At 56.0% G+C, this 17,675-nt stretch overlaps 4 protein-coding genes across 4 annotated transcripts in view; 1 reads left to right on the forward strand and 3 right to left on the reverse strand.

Moving 5' to 3' along the window:
- The window catches only part of PTSG_00733 (uncharacterized protein), a gene marked incomplete at both ends in the record, with an annotated part of 2,813 nt that extends 2,571 nt beyond the window's left edge, over positions 1-242 (forward strand). The window contains one exon of the mRNA XM_004998141.1: positions 188-242. Coding sequence (XP_004998198.1) covers positions 188-242 — 55 coding nt within the window. The remainder of the gene's footprint in view (positions 1-187) is intronic.
- A 963-nt stretch (positions 243-1,205) lies between these two features.
- On the reverse strand, positions 1,206-5,912 carry PTSG_00734 (uncharacterized protein). The gene is made up of 10 exons (XM_004998142.1): positions 5,527-5,912; positions 4,647-5,073; positions 4,208-4,305; positions 4,024-4,084; positions 3,735-3,803; positions 3,457-3,538; positions 3,280-3,311; positions 3,019-3,081; positions 2,485-2,634; positions 1,206-2,248 (listed from the first exon to the last, which is right to left on the reverse strand). The coding sequence occupies exons 2-10, from the start codon at positions 4,950-4,952 to the stop codon at positions 2,042-2,044; spliced, it is 1,068 nt and encodes a 355-aa protein (XP_004998199.1). The 5' UTR covers positions 4,953-5,073; positions 5,527-5,912; the 3' UTR covers positions 1,206-2,041.
- Positions 5,913-7,045: 1,133 nt separating this feature from the next.
- PTSG_00735 (uncharacterized protein) lies at positions 7,046-8,956 on the reverse strand. Its single transcript, XM_004998143.1, has 2 exons — positions 7,537-8,956; positions 7,046-7,284 (listed from the first exon to the last, which is right to left on the reverse strand). The coding sequence occupies exons 1-2, from the start codon at positions 8,593-8,595 to the stop codon at positions 7,168-7,170; spliced, it is 1,176 nt and encodes a 391-aa protein (XP_004998200.1). The 5' UTR covers positions 8,596-8,956; the 3' UTR covers positions 7,046-7,167.
- Positions 8,957-9,445: 489 nt separating this feature from the next.
- On the reverse strand, positions 9,446-17,507 carry PTSG_00736 (uncharacterized protein; the record flags this gene model as incomplete). The annotated part of the gene is made up of 16 exons (XM_004998144.1): positions 9,446-9,731; positions 9,848-9,912; positions 10,126-10,617; positions 10,954-12,767; positions 13,048-13,270; positions 13,554-13,859; positions 14,052-14,189; positions 14,344-14,428; positions 14,613-14,765; positions 14,917-14,987; positions 15,205-15,306; positions 15,499-15,702; positions 15,958-16,162; positions 16,458-16,543; positions 16,851-16,932; positions 17,215-17,507. 16 exons carry the CDS (start codon positions 17,505-17,507, stop codon positions 9,446-9,448), a joined length of 4,605 nt encoding a protein of 1,534 aa, XP_004998201.1.
- Between the last annotated feature and the right edge of the window lie 168 nt (positions 17,508-17,675).

The raw sequence follows: 17,675 nt of genomic DNA on the forward strand, positions 1-17,675 counted from the left end.
TGTGTGTGTGTGTGTGTGTGTGTGTGTGTGTGTGTGTGTGTGTGTGTGTGTGTGTGTGTGTGTTGGTTGGCTCTGCCAAAGTGTTGCCACTGCTTTGCTGCTCGTCTCAAATGGTCCGTTTGCGCTCTCCTTTCCTCCTCCCTCACCCGATGTTTTTCTTTCCACATGGCGCTGCTCGTTGCTGCAGGGACGTTGCTCGCTTGACACGGGAACTTGAGACTGCACAGCCCATGCATAGCTGACAACGGCCAAGTGGTCGCACCAGCTACGACAACCAATGCCTCGCACCCAACTTGACCCTCTCATGTACCCATCAACACACACACACACACACACACACACACACACACACACACACACACACACACACACACTGCTGGTGTTGATGTTTAATCTGTTCTGTGCTTTGCCCGTGGCACGTGGCACGTGGCAACGACGCCCTCACGAGACAAAGTGTGTCTGTACACATGTGAACTGAAACGCAGCAGTGACGCCTGAAACGCAGTGGCGAGTTGGGGGGGGGGAGTGATGGATGGACGAAGGAATGAATGGATGAATGGATGAGTGAAGAAGAAAAGGTGGTGGGAGGAGCGAAGCGGAGGTCGGGATGAGAAAGCAAGAAGAGGAATCAGCGAGCGTGGGAGCCAGCACAACATCCATGACCGATGTTTGTGGCAGAAACAAACACTGGAAGAGAAGGTGCTATCTTGCTTGCAAGCACAACAAGCCCAAAGCTAGCTAGCACGATGATGATGAATGAGGATGGCAGCAGAGGCCACGAAGAAAGAGAAAAGAAGCGAGAGATGGAAAGGGGGATGACTTGGGGTCGCTGACAGAGGGGCTGATGAAGGAGATGAGAGAGAGAGAGAGAGACCGAAGAACGAAGCATGTCGAGAAGCAGCACCAAAACCAGAAGACACAAGGGTTGCACGCAAGCATGGCTGGCTGGTGTCATGTTGGTGTTGGTGTTGGTGCTGATGTATTGGTGGGGTTGCAAGCCACTGCGATACATTTGCGAAAATGGTGTTGGGGGGGGGAGATGTGAACGGACAACGCGTGCGTATCTGAGGAGAAGCGATAAACATCACGACCAATCGATTAGAAGAGGGGAGAAAAGGGGAAGGCAAGCAAGCACAAGGAAGAGGGGCCACACCAGGCAGGGGACAAAACAGGGACACAACTGGACAGAACCAAGAGCAACAACCACAACAGCACAAGAAAAAGACAGCAAAGAGATCACAGGGGGGGGGGGGCAGGGAGACCAGGGTACACGGCTGGCGACATCCGACAGCAACAACAGCAAGACAGCAAACACAGCGCACTAGGATACTCGACTAGTCAGTCACGCGTAGTCTGCAATGCATCGTAGGAAGCGCGATATGGGAAACCAATCCCCTGCGCACAATAGGTGAGCACACTTGCACATACCACAAGCCAAAGGAACATTAGGAAGAAAGAAACAGAAGAAGCGAACAAGGCCAACAAACAACTGACAGTACAGACACACGCTTGCACACGCACATGAAGCAATCAGGTAGGAGAGCACACACACACACACACACACACACACACACGTGTCAGCGACAAGTAAGACACACACACACATTCGTACACACACGCGCGCACAAAGCTGACAACCAAAGAGAACGAGGGGGCTACCACAGTGCCACAGCACAAGAACACAATCAGACAATCAACAGCCAATTCGGCTGCCATGTTCACGACAGTAACGAGAATAGGAGACACACAAAATGGTAACAGCAGCATTGGAGGAGGACCACAGGCCGCAATGGAAGGGAAAACCAGGCGCCACAAGGGCACACAGCATCACTTCTCATGTCGATAGCGTAACAACAACGGGGGGAGAGGTCAAGAAAGGAGACGACGCAACAGCAAGCAGTCATCCACACACGTGGAGAGGCGCAGAGAGAGCGAGAGATGGATGGATGGACGGACGGATGGATGGATGGGTTGATGGATGGATGGATTGCGCTTCGGGTGTGTTGGGCAACTTGCTTTTGGGAACCCCGCGTTACTCCCGTTAGTTCTGCTGTGGCGGCTGCGGGTGGCCACCAAGGTTCATGCCGGCCATGGCCTGTGTTGCGTCGTCGACGGCGGCATGGCCGTGCGTGTGTCCGGGCACGATGCCAACAGGTGGAGGCCGCTGGCCGGGGAAGGCTTGCTGGTAGCGTGTGGGCGCCTGCTGCTCTGGTGCATACGGCATCATCCCCGAGAAGGCAAAGTGCGTCTAAATGTGTGTATGCGCGAGGGTGTGTGTGTGTGTGTGTGTGTGTGTGTGTGAGTGTGTGTGTGTGTGTGTGTGTGTGAGTGTGTGTGAGGGTGTGCAGTAGTGTGCATGAGTGTGTTTGAAACAAAGCGAAGGTGGAAGAAAAAAATCGCTGAACCATCTTGAGTAACGTGCGCACGCGTACACGCATTCACACATTCACACGCGCGCGAACGCATGCACGCTCGCGCACTTACATCTGGCTGGTGCTGGCTGTACATGGTGGGGTGAGCATACACGGGGCTGTACGGGGCGCTGTTTGGCGGCGGCGGGCCCACAAGACCGGCACGACCAGCGTGGGGATGGTGGTGTCCCATCAGCGGCGCGTTGGGCATCGGGTAGCCCTGCTGTTGGTACGCAGTGGAAAGCGTGTGCGCAGAGAGAGTGTGTGCAATGTGTGTGTATGTATGTATGTATGTGTGTGTGTGTGTGTGTGTGTGCAGTGTGTGTGTAATGTGTGCAGTGTGTGTGTAATGTGTGCATATATACATGTGTGTGCGTGTGTGCGTGCGGTGTGGTGTACGTGAGCTGAGGGCTTGAAAAATGGGACTGGTTCTCATGCGCACGTGTGCACTTGGACAAAGGAGGATGACAGTGGTGCTGGGCACTACGCTGCTGCCGCGTGCACGCAGCGGGGCTCAACCATTCAAACGCACGCACGCACGCGCAGCGGTTCTCTTTGGTAGTGACTACGAACGAAAGAGCACACAGGCAAATTTCACGCGTCGTACCTGCATGTGCATGTACATGGGCATCACGCCCCCGTTCTCATACATCTGCATTTCCATTGGGGGCTGAGCAGGTGTGCAAACCACGAAAGAAGAAAACCCCACACGTGCCGTGTCAGTATGGTTGAGGTGACCAGCCAAAGCCGATGCATGCAAAGGCGACAGCTAACACAGCAAACTACAAAACGTTCTCTCTCTCTCACACACACACGCGCGCACACACACACACAGACACACACACACACACGGTGCTCGAACACGCACCATCATGCCGCCGTTGGGATCAGGCATCATCACTGTCCAAATCAACGCCAAGTTGCAACACGTGGTGGTGAGCGAACAGAGCGTCACAACTGCGTGCATGCAAGCAAGCACGCGCAAGTACGGCACGACACAACTGCACACAAGTACACACACATGCGATCACGTGTTTCGACTTACTGTGCGGATACATGGTGTGCATGGAGGCATCAAGAGAGGCACCACGAGACCGCTGGCGCATGCGACGACGCGGTGGATCGCTCTGTGGCAAGGTGGAAGGAACAAGGAGTGGGGTGGGGGTGGGGTTTGTCGCATGTACACAATCAAAACAAGAGCCAGTCGGCAGCAACCAAACAACGACACAGTCACAGACACACACCCACACCCACACCCACACCCACACCCACACCCACACCCACACACACACAGACAAGAAGAGGACAGGTCACATCACTCACGGATCCGCGCTCGCGGCGGCGCGCCTCGCGGAAGTTGAGCTGGCGTGAACGAAAGTGGATGGGGTGTTGCTGCGTGCGATTGTGGACAGGAACGAGAGGGTGAGAAGGCGAAGAGAGCCAGGATGAGAGGAGAAACGCACACACATGGGCAAACAAACGAACAAACACACACACACACACTCTCTCTCTCTCTCAAACACACTCTCACACTCACTCTCTCTCACCTCGGCCAGACACACACACTCACTCAAGCACACTCTCGCACACTCTCACACACACTCTCTCTCACCTCGGCCAGAGCGATGCAGCGGTTGGCCTCTTCTTCGGTGGAAAAGGCAATAAAGCCGTATCTGTCACAGGAACGGCAGAAGTGCCATGCACACACACACACAGGTATGAGAACAGCACGAGTGACATTTGCTTGCCTGCAAGCAAACGTGCATGATGTGCCCAACAGTCGCTGTTCAACGCACCCCTTGGACTGGTGATTGACGTGATCGCGCACGATGTTGATGCTTTCAATCCGGCCAAACTGGTCGCCAACGAGGCGGCGAATGTCTTCCTCCGTGCACTGACAGTGAACACACCAGAGAGACGATGATGGAGGAAATGTGAGGGCGAATGGGAGATGTAGAAAGGCGAGGGTAGAGGGATCAAGCACACAAAACAGCAGGAAGCCATTGCACGCGCAAAATAACGACGCAAACACGTGAACACAACATACACAAGTACCGGGACACAGACAGACAGACACACAGACACAAGTCCACACAAGTCCACACAAGTCCACACAAGTCCACACAAGTCCACACAAGCCTACACAAGCCCACACAAGTCCACACCAGTACACACACACACACACACACAGCTCACACAGCTGACATGCACACATAAACATACACACACACGCACCTGGCGGCCAATGTTGCCGACAAAGACGCGGCGCTTCATGGCCTCGGCCTCTGCTTCGCGGCTGCTGGATGTGCGCTGCTTGTGGGGGCGTACAGTGCCATTGGTTGCAGCGGGTGGCGGCTGGACGGAGCCGTTGGCAGGCACGGAGACAGGATGGCTGAGTGGAGGCGGGGGTGGCACCGAGCTTGTTGCTGGCGGTGGTGCGACCTTCTCCTGTGCCGGTGGCGGCACGCCCGTGGTTGCCGTGGTTGGTGGGGGCACCGTCACGACGGCGGCGGTGTCGGACTCAGCAGTGTTGGCAGGCATCGTAGACCTTTCTTTGAGGACAGCGACAGAGCGCAAAAAGAAGAGGACAAGAAAGAAGAAGAAGAATCGAACGTGGGGGGAGTGGGGAAGAGAATGAAAAGCCGTCAAGTACGAAAGGCAGCTGGTCGACGGATGGTAGCACACAGTGACACGTGGTGGCGGATGGAAGCGCAAAGTGGCAAATGTTTGCGGGTCGGTGGCGGATAATACACGCCAAACAACCACAACCACAACCACGCACACACAGCCGAGCAGCAGGAAGCAGAGACAGCATGGCATGCATGCATGTGAGATCGTGAAGGCGACGTTGTGTTTCTGATCACGCGTGTGCTTGCATGCGCGGGTGTGTCATAGTGGACGGTGGAGACGAGGAATGCAACTCACTCACATCAACGACGTTCACACACACACACTCTCACATCAACAACGTTCACACACACACACAAAACACACAACACGTGCATCCACGGCAACATCTCCACCCACATTGACAGTCGCGTGCATCACCCTCACCCTCCCCCTCCCCTTCCCTTCCCAACCAACCAAACAAACGCATGCACTTGCGCAAACTTACGGCTGCGTCGTCAAACTCGGAGAGGAAACCGCGAACAAAGCAGGTACCCCCAACAAGGCTGGCTGGTAGCGATGGCGCGATGCCGATAAGAAGCAGCCAACAACACAAACAACAACAACAAAAACAAAACAAAACAACACAACAACCAAAGCGCGCGGGTGTGGTGCTGTGAATGGTCTATCGGGAGGGTGTTGCTTCTTGCCCGCCCATGCAGACAAACACACAGAGCAAATGCCAAAACAAAAGCAACAGACAGCAAGAGCAAAACAAGGCAACAAAGTAGCAACAACAAACAAGGCAGGCGCAGGCGTGGAAGTGAGGAGAGCACACCACCCAATCAGCCAAAACTCACGCAAGTGCACAACCACCAAAAGCGTGCAAGCAAGGCAGACCCACCAGCAACAGCGGCAGTGGCAGGCGGAGGACGGCGTCGGTGGGAGGCAAGCGCACAACAGAAGAAAAACAAAAAAGATAAGGTGTGCGCGCGCGTGCACCCCGGAGATGGCGCAAGCAAGCAAACAAGCAATCACACTGCCACGAAGCCAAACACGCCAATAAAGTCAATCAGGCTTGTCGACGCAGTGCCGTGGGGTAATGTGACGTGGCTTGATGTCGTTTGCGACAGGGAGACGCAATGGTGTTTGCACTTGCTTACGTGCGCTGGGAATCGTGTGTGTGTGTGGTGTGGGTCGGTGGGCCAGGAGAAGGACCGATGCAGGCCGCACTTTTCGTTCGTGAGCTTTCTTGCCGACGTGTGCCAGTGCTGCTTGATGGTTTCGCGTCGCCTGGTGCGCGTTTGTGCAAAATAATTGTGTGTTTGCTTCGCCACCCCTCCCATCCTCTTCCTCCTTTGTTTGTGTCAAAGTGGCAACACCCCCACTTCCGCCCACATCTGCCATCACATGATGGCGATTTTTGCACTTGCGCCACATCACTCCCTTTCACACCACACGTCTTTTGGTGGTTTTGTTTGGTCGGTTGCTGGCTGTCGTCGTAGCCGTCCTCCCACGCTTCCCCTCGGGCCTAGCCACACTGTCCCACCACAGCGTGGCAATGCGCGCGAAGCTGCAATGCGCACAGGCAAACGCAACTGCGAAACAGCGTAGGCTTGGGAACCAAAGTCGTCCATCCCGCCTATTCGTGTGTGTGGCGGCCAATCACCGCTATAAAGCGCGTTTGCAACCTTGTCCTGGATGTGCAACAACATGCGGCTGCGCTACTTCCCACGCGCGGGGCGCCTTGGCGAAACATACACTTCAAGCCACTGGAGAGAACAAAGGGCGGTGGATACAAGAGCACGTGCATGCACGCAAATTGCGCCTCCACTCGCACCAACGGTCACGTTTTGCCCCGACAGCGGCCAGAACGCATGTCAAGGCGTCGGAGCGTCGTGACCGCAGATCATTTACTAATGTCTTCCATCAAATATCGTTTCACAAAATTTCCACAAACACAAACAAGCCTTTCAAACAGCTCAGCGGACACGACCAAAAACAAACAAGGATTCACTTTCAGTGTGTTTGTGCTCTGTTTGTGTGTTTGTGCTCTGTTTGTGTGTTTGTTTGTGTGTTGTGTGTGCTGTGTGTGTGTGCTGTGTTTTTGTGTGCACGTTGTTCCTGTGTCAAAAGCGCCACACTGGCGTCAGCGCCTGCCTGTCTGCTGGTCGATGTTCTGGGGCGACGCTTGCTGGCGGTGGTGAGCTGTGCCTGCAGCCAACATGCGTTGCGCTCGCGGTGTTCCTCTCAGCACGCGTGACGCCTGCCAACGTTTCATGTGCGCGTGTGCAGAGGAGAGGGCAGAAGAGGGGGTGAGGACAAAGGGGTGAGCGAGGGACACAGGCAGAGAAAAGAGAGAGAGAGAGAGAGAGGGAGAGAGAGAGACAGACAGAGAGATAGACAGACAGAGAGACAGACAGACAGACAGAGAGAACCGGGGGGCAAAAGGTAGCCACGACACACGCACGCACACACACACACACACACACACACACGCACAATGTCATGAAAGCACCTTGGACTGCCGAGGTGGCGTGAGGTCTATGCTGTTGCCAGGCGTCACACCACTGGTGCTAGCAGTAGCAGCAGCAGCACCACCACCACGAGCAGCTGATCCACTGCTGCCGCGGTTGACGCGCCTGGTGCTGGTGGTGCTGTTATGGCTGCGTGTTGTTTGCTTCCAGCCGCCTGCGTCGCTGTCTCGACCACTGGCTCCCGTCACTCGCAGTTCCTCATGCTCCTCATCTCCGTCATGCCCATCATGATCATCACCAACATCCCCGTCGGCGTCACCATCGCAGTGATGGCCGGTGCCGTCATCAGCTTGCCTCGCTTTCGCCACAACCACGTTCTCCTTCATGTCACCAAACGTGTGGCTTGTGTTCAATGCCAGGTTAAACGTCACCCCGCCACGGTGGCCTGCGCCACACTCACCACCACACTCACCATCGCGGCCACGCCCACGCCCATCGGCTTGATCACGCTCGCGTTCGTGCTTGCGGCCCAACGTGCGACAATGCCCGCGGCGCTTCAGAATGCTGACCGGCACACCATCCACACACGTTCCAAAGAGCCGTCGCTCCTGCCCCACAGCATCGGTACCGGCGCCGTTGTCACAGGCAACGCGTGGAGACACCCGCCCGTCGCTTTCGGAGGACGTGTCATCCTCAATCTCCGTCTCATCGCCAGACAGCACAACCGTCTCAACGTCGCCATCGTCATCATCATCATCATCATCATCATCATCGCCATCGTCGTGGGAATGACCGCCGTGCTTGCCTCTGCCACCACGCGTCGTGCTTCTGCTCCTCTTGTGTCGACTGCCCGCATTCAACGCCGCGGCCGACGCTGATGCGGCAACCGCTGCTGCCACTGCCATCTTGGCTCGCTTGCTTGCAGGCATCGAGGTTTCACCTCCACCTCCACCACCAGCACCAACGCACGCTTCATCGCTGTCGGACTGCTCAAGCAGTGAGCACGAGTCCTGCGACGACACGTCAACAGACGTGTACATGCGAACGCTCAGCATCTGTTCCTTTCGCGCGCGCCGCCGCTCCCGTTGGCGATCGCTCATCCATTTCTTCCTGCTGCTGCTGCTGCTGCTGCTGCTGTTGCTGGTTAAACCAGTATCGCAGTGACTGGCCTTTGCTCCACGCCGCGCAACGCCACTCTGCCCATCATCACCATCGCCATCGTCGTGGTCATCATCATAATCAGCAATGACGGTGGTGTCCTGGTTCGCGTCACTGCTGGCTGTGCCCGCACCCGCCACAACTCCGCTTGGTCCCGTGTCAATCTTCACAAACAGTTCCGAGTCCTCTTCGTCGATTGGCCGCGAAAACGGGAGTGCGCGCGTTGCCTTGGACTTGCCACCACGCCTTGCACCCGTCGCAGTGGCAGCCGTGTTCCCACCACCACCACCACCACCACCACTACTGCCACTGCTACTGCTGCGACCGCTGCTGCTGCTGGCGGGTGACTTGGCAGACAACAGCTGCTCACCGCGCTGCATACGCATCAAAATCGAATTGCCATGACCAACACTGCTGCTGCTGCTGCTGTGTTTGTTCCTGCTGGTTTTGTTGTTGTTGTTGTTGTTGTTGTTGTTGTTGTTGTTGTTGTTGTTGTTGTTGTTGTTGTTGTTGTTGTTGTTGTTGTTGTTATTGCTGTTGTTGTTGTTGTTGTTGTTGTTGTTGTTGTTGTTGTTGCTGCTGTTGCTGCTGTTGCTGCTGCTGCCTGTTGACCTGTTCGTCTCCACGAAAGACAGTGCACCGATGCTGCGTCGCGCCCTGCCACCACCACGTCCAATGCGAACACTCGGTGCAGGCGATGTCAGCGCGCCTGGTCGGGCACCGGGGGTGCCCACTCGCCGCAACGGTGAACCAGACGTGGCATTCCACTCATCACCACCACCACCACCAGTATCAGCAGCACCACCGCGGCCAGCACCAGCACCAGCAGCGACAGCCCTGCCCGTGCCAATGCGGGTGCGGCTGATGCGAGGAGGCGACGAGAACGTAAACGCTGGTCCCCGCGCTGTTGGGCTTGGCGATGCTGACGTTGCTGTCACCGTGCTGGCCAGCGGTGGGGAAGCGGTACGTGACGGTGAGGTCGCAGACGCTGACGATTGTGATGGCGATGACAGCGGAGGTGGTGGTGATGACGACGACGACGATGATGATGCCCGTGAAGGCGACGCAGACGACGGTGCTGGTGGGCGACCAGTGTTGTAGAGCAGTGGTGTATGCAGCCGGTGCGGGGTGGCACGCTGCACTTCACGCAGCAGCGCCTCTAGTGACGCCGGGTAGTCCTGCGGCGACACCCACGCAAACGCTTCCCACATGACCTCGCTCTTCTTGTACACGCCGTCGTGCGGGTGGCACAGCGCAACCTAGACAATTGCATGTGTGTGTGCGTGTGCGCGCGTGTGCGCGTGCGCAAGTGAGTGAGAACGCGTACGAATCGACCAGAGGTGTTGCTTGCATGGATGCACCACAGATCAATCACACACACACACACAAACATACATACACACACACACACAAACAAACATACAAACAAACAAACATATACACGCACGCGAGACAAGCAGTAGATGTCGCACCTCAAGGATGGGCAGCACCGCCCGCAGCAGAGAAAGGCTGTGCTTGGACGCATGGCCACACATGCTTAGCGCACTGCAAATGTCTGCAAACACATCCACCACCCGGCACTGGAACCGATGCGGCAGTGGTTTGACAGGAACGTCGCCCTGCCCCTCAACAGCGATGGCGGTCGTGGGCGAGCATGGTACCGTTGTCGTTGTCGTTGTTGTTGTTGTTGTTGTTGTTGTTGTTCCTGTTGCGGTGGATGGTTGCTGTGTGGTTGTTGGCGACGCAGATGCAGCAGCAGTCGTGTTTGCTCCACTGGGCAACGGCAAAGCTGGCGAGCGTGTCACTCGTGACCGTGATGGCGATACACGCACAGCATGCCGGCGGTTCTGGCGCAGCGTGGCTTTGCGTGACTCCCGCACACGCCCCACTCGCTGCAGAAATCGCACAAACACCCCAGAGAACACGCGAATTGTCTGTGCAAACGCCCGCTGGCGCAACACCAGCTGTTACGTGCGGCCGTGCGCGCGCGCGTGTGTGTGTGGGTGTGTGTGTGGGTGTGTAAGTATGTGTGTGTATGTATGAATGTGTGCGTGAGCAAAGTTGAGTGACGTGAATGGGAGTGGACAGGTGAGCGTTCATGTGATGCGCAGAAATCTCAAACGATTAGAGGACTGAAAAACCACACGAAGTGAACAACCGACTGCTGTGCACACACACACACACACACACACACACACACACACACACACACACACACACACACACACACACACACGCACGCACGCACACGCACGCACACACACGCACGCACACACACGCACACACAAGCAAACACGCACCAAGTCTGATGTACGTCGGATGTACAAGCCCAGGGCTTTGAGAAGGCGGTCCGAGTGTGGGCTCAATGGCACGCGCGCCCACTGGTCACGGGAGACAGATTCCGCGAGGGAGAGCAGGTGCTCCACAACGAGAAAGAGGTCTCGCATGGCCCCCATGTCATCACTCTCCAGGTCGTCAGCATTGCCGTCGTCGTCGTCGTCGTCGTCGTTGGGGCCCACCCTGTCTGTGGGGCGCGCTTCGTTCAGAACGGCCGTCACGCACACGCAGCACATCTCAAACGCGGCTGCATGCACAGCCAGGTTGCTTTCCAGCACCGCCGCCTTCATCCTGCGCATGACCTGCTCCTGCAAGAGATTGCAGTCCACGCCCGCCTGCTCGCAGGACGCCACTGCTTGCTTGTACACCGCACACCACAACTTCGTCAGGAGCATGCTCTGGGACAGCGGTATCCGCAGCAGCAGGCCCGTCGTGAACGGAAACGCAAGCACGTTGGTGACAATCGTCAGGTCTGCGCAGTCCACGTCACCGGTGAAGCAGGGCCGCCCATCCGACAGAAACGCGTGCAGCTGCTGCAATGCCTCTGTCCACGGCCACACCGCACACGACGCACCCGCACGCACGCGCTGCCGTGCAAACTGTTCAAACAGGTGCAGGGGCTCCTGCAGGGAGATGAGCGGGTTGATCGAGTGGAAGCACACGCGCAGGGCCCGACGCCACGCACCGGCAATCAACTCATGTTTGACACGCTGTGATATCGTGCCCACGGGTTCGTCTGCTGTTGCAGCAGCCGTTGTTGTTGTCATCGTCGTGGTGGCAGCCGTCGTGATGGTCGTGGTGGTCGTCGTCGTGACTGCTGATGTTGGTGGTGTTGCAGCACTCGACCGGGTGAGGGAAACATCGTCGGCGCTTGTTTCACAGCCGTCAGGTCCCCACACGTGTGGGCACCGTGACTCGTTGTCAGCATCGCCTCTGCTGTTGCCACCTTGTTGATTCGCCGCAACCCTACCACCATCACCACCAGGATTGCTCGTGTTCTCCCTCTTGCTGCATACACCATCATCACCAGCTGCACCGCCATCACCATCACCACCACCGGCACACACGGCGACATCTTCACCACCGCTAGCAGCTGCAGAGGCATTGTGCTGTTGGTGCTGTTCCTGATGTTGGTGCTGTTGGTGGTGGCTGTGGTGAAGGTCTGAATCGTCTTCGTCCAGGGCATCGCACGCGCGCCAAAAATCGGAATGCCGCAGCAGCGCAAACACGACGCCTTCCAGCAGCGGGCCAGACTCGCATCGCTCAACCAGCGAGGCGGGGGATGGTGTTGTTGCCGAGCCTGATGACTGCTCTGCCGTGGTCACTGCTGCTGATGTTGAGGTGTTGGCAATCACGCTCGCAGCAACAGCAGCTGCCGGTGGCCCTTGGGTCGGTGTCATGGAATCTCCACTGTCCTCCTGCTCACCCTGCTGCAAAAGCTGCAACGGACTCACCCCGCTGATACCATTCTTGTCGTCGTCGTTGTTGCTCATGTTGTGGGTGTTGTCGTCGTCGTTGGTGGCAATGGCATCACGGCTCCTGCCATTGTCATCATCAGCATCGCCAACGCTTATCTTGCCAGCCCCATTCACCTTCCTCCTTGCCATCATGTCTGGGACGGGCGGTATCTCCACGCGCCGCCCAAACAGCAGTGCCTGCGTTGTGGCAAAGCGAAGAATGGCAATCACGCACGCCAGGTTGGGCTGCGGGTGCGTGACGCACGCGCGCACAACGCTCTGCACAATGCGGTCCCGCGCGGACGCAGCGCCATCAGTGTCTGCAGTCGTGTCATTGCCGTGGTGATAATGTTGATGCAATCGTGGTGGTGTCCAAATCACGCAATGGTGGGATGCAGCTGGTGTGAGATGAGTGGTGCTTTGGGTTTGACGTGCAAAACGCAGTTGTTGGGATTCGTGTGGACCGGGGGGGGGGAACACAAAACGGAAATGCATTCCACAGGACAAATCGTGAACAACGAAGCGATACAAGCAACAGCCAAGGCCCCGGTCATAATAGTTGGCAACGTACAAGCACGCGCATTCACGAGGATGACTTACAATCACGAAGAAGGATGCGAGCAAGACGCGTGATCCAAAGGGGAAACGAGGTAACAGCTGCTGCTGTGGACGCTTCTGTCGTTGAGGTGGCTTTGGTGACTGCGCTATTGGTGCCACTTGTCGTTGTGTTTGTCGTTGTGTTTGTCGCCGTGCTGGGCAGTGCCGCGGCCACATCAATCCACCACGAAAACAGCGGTGCATGTCCGCAGCACCACACTGCAACCTGTGTAGGGACAGATGACGCCAGTCAACGTATACGAAGCGTGTTGTGGCAGCATAGAGTTTTTCACGTCAAAGCTTGATTTCTGCCACATCGGTAGCAGGCACTTTGAGACACACACACACGCACACACACACACACACACACACACACATACACACACGCACGCACGCACACACACACACACACACACACACACACACACACACACACACACACACACACGCACACGCACACGCACACGCACACACACAAAACGCCAACTGTGCATGGCAATGAAATTGACCTGGCGCGCTGTGAGGGAACAAGGCGGCGCGGTGTCAAGCGAAACCGGTGAGTTGAGGGCCTCCTTGTACATGTTTGGGACCGTGTCCAAGTCATGCGCTGTGCGCACACGAACACTCTCTTGAGTGGGAGCTGGAGGCAGTGACAACACCGACGTCACAGCAGCTTCAAGCGAGACGGGTTGCTGCCGCTGCTGCTGCTGCTGTTGTTGTTGTTCTGGCGACGAAAACGTGGGTGACGTGCGTGTCAGCCACAGCAGGAGCGGGAACACGTTCGCAGCCACGCGCGAAAACTCAGACGATGTCATCTGCGAATGTGTGTGTGTGTGTGAAATCAGGTGTGCCGTACTGAGACAGGCACCTAACAACGCACAAATGCAGACATGCACACACAATACACAAAGGCACACACACGCACACACACACACACACACACACACACACACACACACACACACACACACACACACACACACACACACACACACACACGCCCGAACCTGAGCGTGAACGTCTCTGGCGTGTTGAAGGAGTGACACGGGAACATCAAGATTGCCGCGCAGCTCAGGGCCCAGGATGGACGTGAAACAACACCACAACTTCATGCGCATGTGCTCAGTGGGGAGGTGCACGTGTGTCTGTCACGTGCATATGCGAACGTAGTATTGAGCGAGTGAGTTTATGTGTCGGTAGTAATTGCGATTGCGTGCGTTTGTACGACACAGTTTCACATGAAGAGCAATGTGTTCGGCTGCAAAACACACATACATACACACAAGCACATGTGCGTACCTGCTTGATGAGTTTGGCGCCGAACAATTTAATGTTTTTGCTGCGAAGGAGCCGCTGCGCATTGCACGACTGGCTGACAAACAACCTGAAATCAAGTGTATGCATGGGTGTGATGGATGGTTGTGTGCATGTGTGCCTATGAGTACGAGCTGCTCTTGTACACACACACACACACACACACACACACACACACACACACAACGCAACACAACACACAACACACACGCACACACACACACAAGCGAGCATAATCATGAGCACACGCACACCTGGCGATGGCAGCCCAGACGAATGGTCGTACGAGCGTCTCAGGCCCCTCAGTCAACGCCTGCGCGTATGACAGCGGACGCAGCAGCTTGTTCACGCTGTGCTTCGCTTCGTTGCGTCTCCACACGCTTCCAAACACCTCAAACAGATCCATCCTGACAAACACAAAAATGTGAGTTGGGATAGAGTGTTTGTTGCGCACACAAACGGCTGGAGGAAAGTTGTAACGGCACAAAACAAGGTTTCATCATCACAGCAACGCATACACACACACATACATTCACACATACACACATACACCCGCACCATCGCTTGAGCGTGTTGGCTGTGTTTCGCCTTGATTGTTTCATGGAGCGGAGCATGACGGTTGCCAAGCCCTGACAGCAGAACCAGTGTTGCGAGGCGAGTGTGTCAGTTGACACATGGCAGCGAGATTGAGGCGAGTGATATTCATTAGAACACAGTCTTGCAAGTGACACCCAAACACGCGACATACACTTCCTTGTTTACACACACACACACACACACACACACACACACACACACACACACACACACACACACACACACACACACACGAACACCTCGCCTCACCTCGGCCACTTGGTTGAAGACGGCCGTTTTCTTCCCGCCGGACGCGCGCAGGAGAAGATTGCGTAATGTCCCAAAATAGAGCAACTCGGCCTCCTGTCGCACCTGATGTGTGCAGAGGGTGTGCAGAGGGTGAGGAGTGGTGGTGTGGTGGTGGTGTGGTGTGTATCACGTGGTTCGCCGCGCGTCGTAGCACTATACGGAATGCACACACAACACACACACACACACACACACACACACACACACACACACACACACACACACACACACACACACACACAAAGGAAACCATACCTGCTCATACACGCTGATGGTGAGGGGCAGACAGATGTCGGCGATGGTCATGAGGTTCGAGCGAAACCACCTGGCACTGAGCTGGTGCTTCATGTGCGCTGTGCACTGAACAAGCAGCACATCGAGCGTTGGTGATGGCTCTTTGCTGAACGACGAAAAGCAGCGCGTGGCCTGCTGCAAGCACGTCGCAACATCTGCCCTCGTCTGTGGCCATGACCGTGCACATACGGAAGCAACACAAGCGCGGGGGTGAGACACAGGGCATTCGTGGTGCAAGTGCTTTGGTGCATATACTTCCTACTCTCTTGCACGTGAACACATTTTATCGCGTGCAAACTCGCACATTCACACACATTCACACATATGTAAACATCAACACACACATATGTAAACATCAACACACACACACACACACACACAAAACACACACACACACACACGCACGCACGCAAAGCATACCTGAGACGCGAGCGTTTGCTTCTTGACGCGTTGCACGGAGAGGCACCACACAGCCGCGGCGCACCTGCTCTTGTGTGCAATAAACTCCTCCTGTTTCTCTGCCTCAGACTGCGTTGGCTTATCTGAGAGCGCACCCGTCACGGCTGATTGCACCACGCGCACCAGACCGCCCAGCAGCTGGCCCTGCACTTCCACAGACAGCGCGCTGTTGCATTCATGGATGCGATGGAGTGGGAGGTTGTGAAGTGTTAGAATATCGCAGACACGCGTCACAGATCATGACAGCAGTGGCAGTGGTAATCCCCACATACACGCACGACATTAACACAACACAGCACAGCACAACACAACACAACACAACATAACACAACACAACACAACACAACACAACACAACACAACACAACACAACACAACACAACACAACACAACACAACACAACACAACACAGCACAGCACAGCACAGCACAGCACAGCACAACACAAGACAAAATGACGCACCTGATGACGGCTGGGTGCCGCATGAGCAGTGCGAGGACTTTGATCGCCGCTTCTGTGAGGAATCGATCTTGTGCCAGGATGTGGTTCTGCACAAACGGAGAGTGCATGTGCAAGCGCAGTCACGTAGCCAAACAGATGCACATGTGAGTGCGGCAGATATACACAAAACGCAACGCGCTCACACCAACGCCAACATCGAACGCAGGATCGACTTGAATATCCACGAAAGGCCTTGGTGAAGGAGCACAGAACACAGTACGACACGCACGCACACATGCACACACGCACACACGCACACACGCACACACGCACACACGCACACACGCACACACGCACACACGCACACACACACACAAACACGTGCACATGCACACGCAGACGCCCATGGTCAACCTGAATCGTCTCGAAGAACATGTCTTTGTGATTGGTGAGGAGGTGCTGCACCAATCGGTCTTCGACATCATTCTCGAGGTAGCTATCAGTTGATGACCATGCAAGCAAGAAGGAGCAAGAGAAAACGTCAGCAACAGGTGCGCATCTTGAAGACAGCGGCGCATGGAGCAACACAGGAACAGCTAGCGCGGCACAGAAGAAAAACCAGGTGCACACGCAACTGCAGCACACACACACACACACACGCAACTGCAGCACACACACACACACACACACACACACACACACACACACACACACACACACACACACACACACACACACACACACACACACACACACGAGACAGACACACGAAACCGACTTGGCGAGGCAAAAGTAGGCGTCGGTGCAGTCTGAAGGGCTGCATTGGTCATCTTCTTGCAGCGTGTCCATGACGGCATCGAGTTTGCGCGGATCCACGGGCTGTGGCGCCACTGGCACAAACACGTGGCCATCGCCTTGGTCTGGGTGCGGGGTTGCCGGCGTTGACAAGGAAGAGGCGCACGTGGACGCATCTGACAAGGACGACTGCAGGAAGCTTGCTGGTGGAGAGAAGCTGTCTTTGCGGGTGAACACCTTGGCGCGCTTGGCAGGGCTCACTTGATGCTTCATCATGCTGCTGCTACGACGATCAATAAATACGCACGCCCGCAGGTGCTTCTGGCATGAAAGAAAGCGGATCGAAAAGAAGGGCAAGGAGGTCTCAGTGAACCCTCCGCCCTGATTGCTGGCTCGCTGGCTCGCTCGCTTGCTGGTTGGCTGGTTCCTTCAACGCGATGTGTG

This window comes from Salpingoeca rosetta, assembly GCF_000188695.1.
Source record: "Salpingoeca rosetta unplaced genomic scaffold supercont1.2, whole genome shotgun sequence".
In the NCBI taxonomy this organism is placed as follows: Eukaryota; class Choanoflagellata; order Craspedida; family Salpingoecidae; genus Salpingoeca; species Salpingoeca rosetta.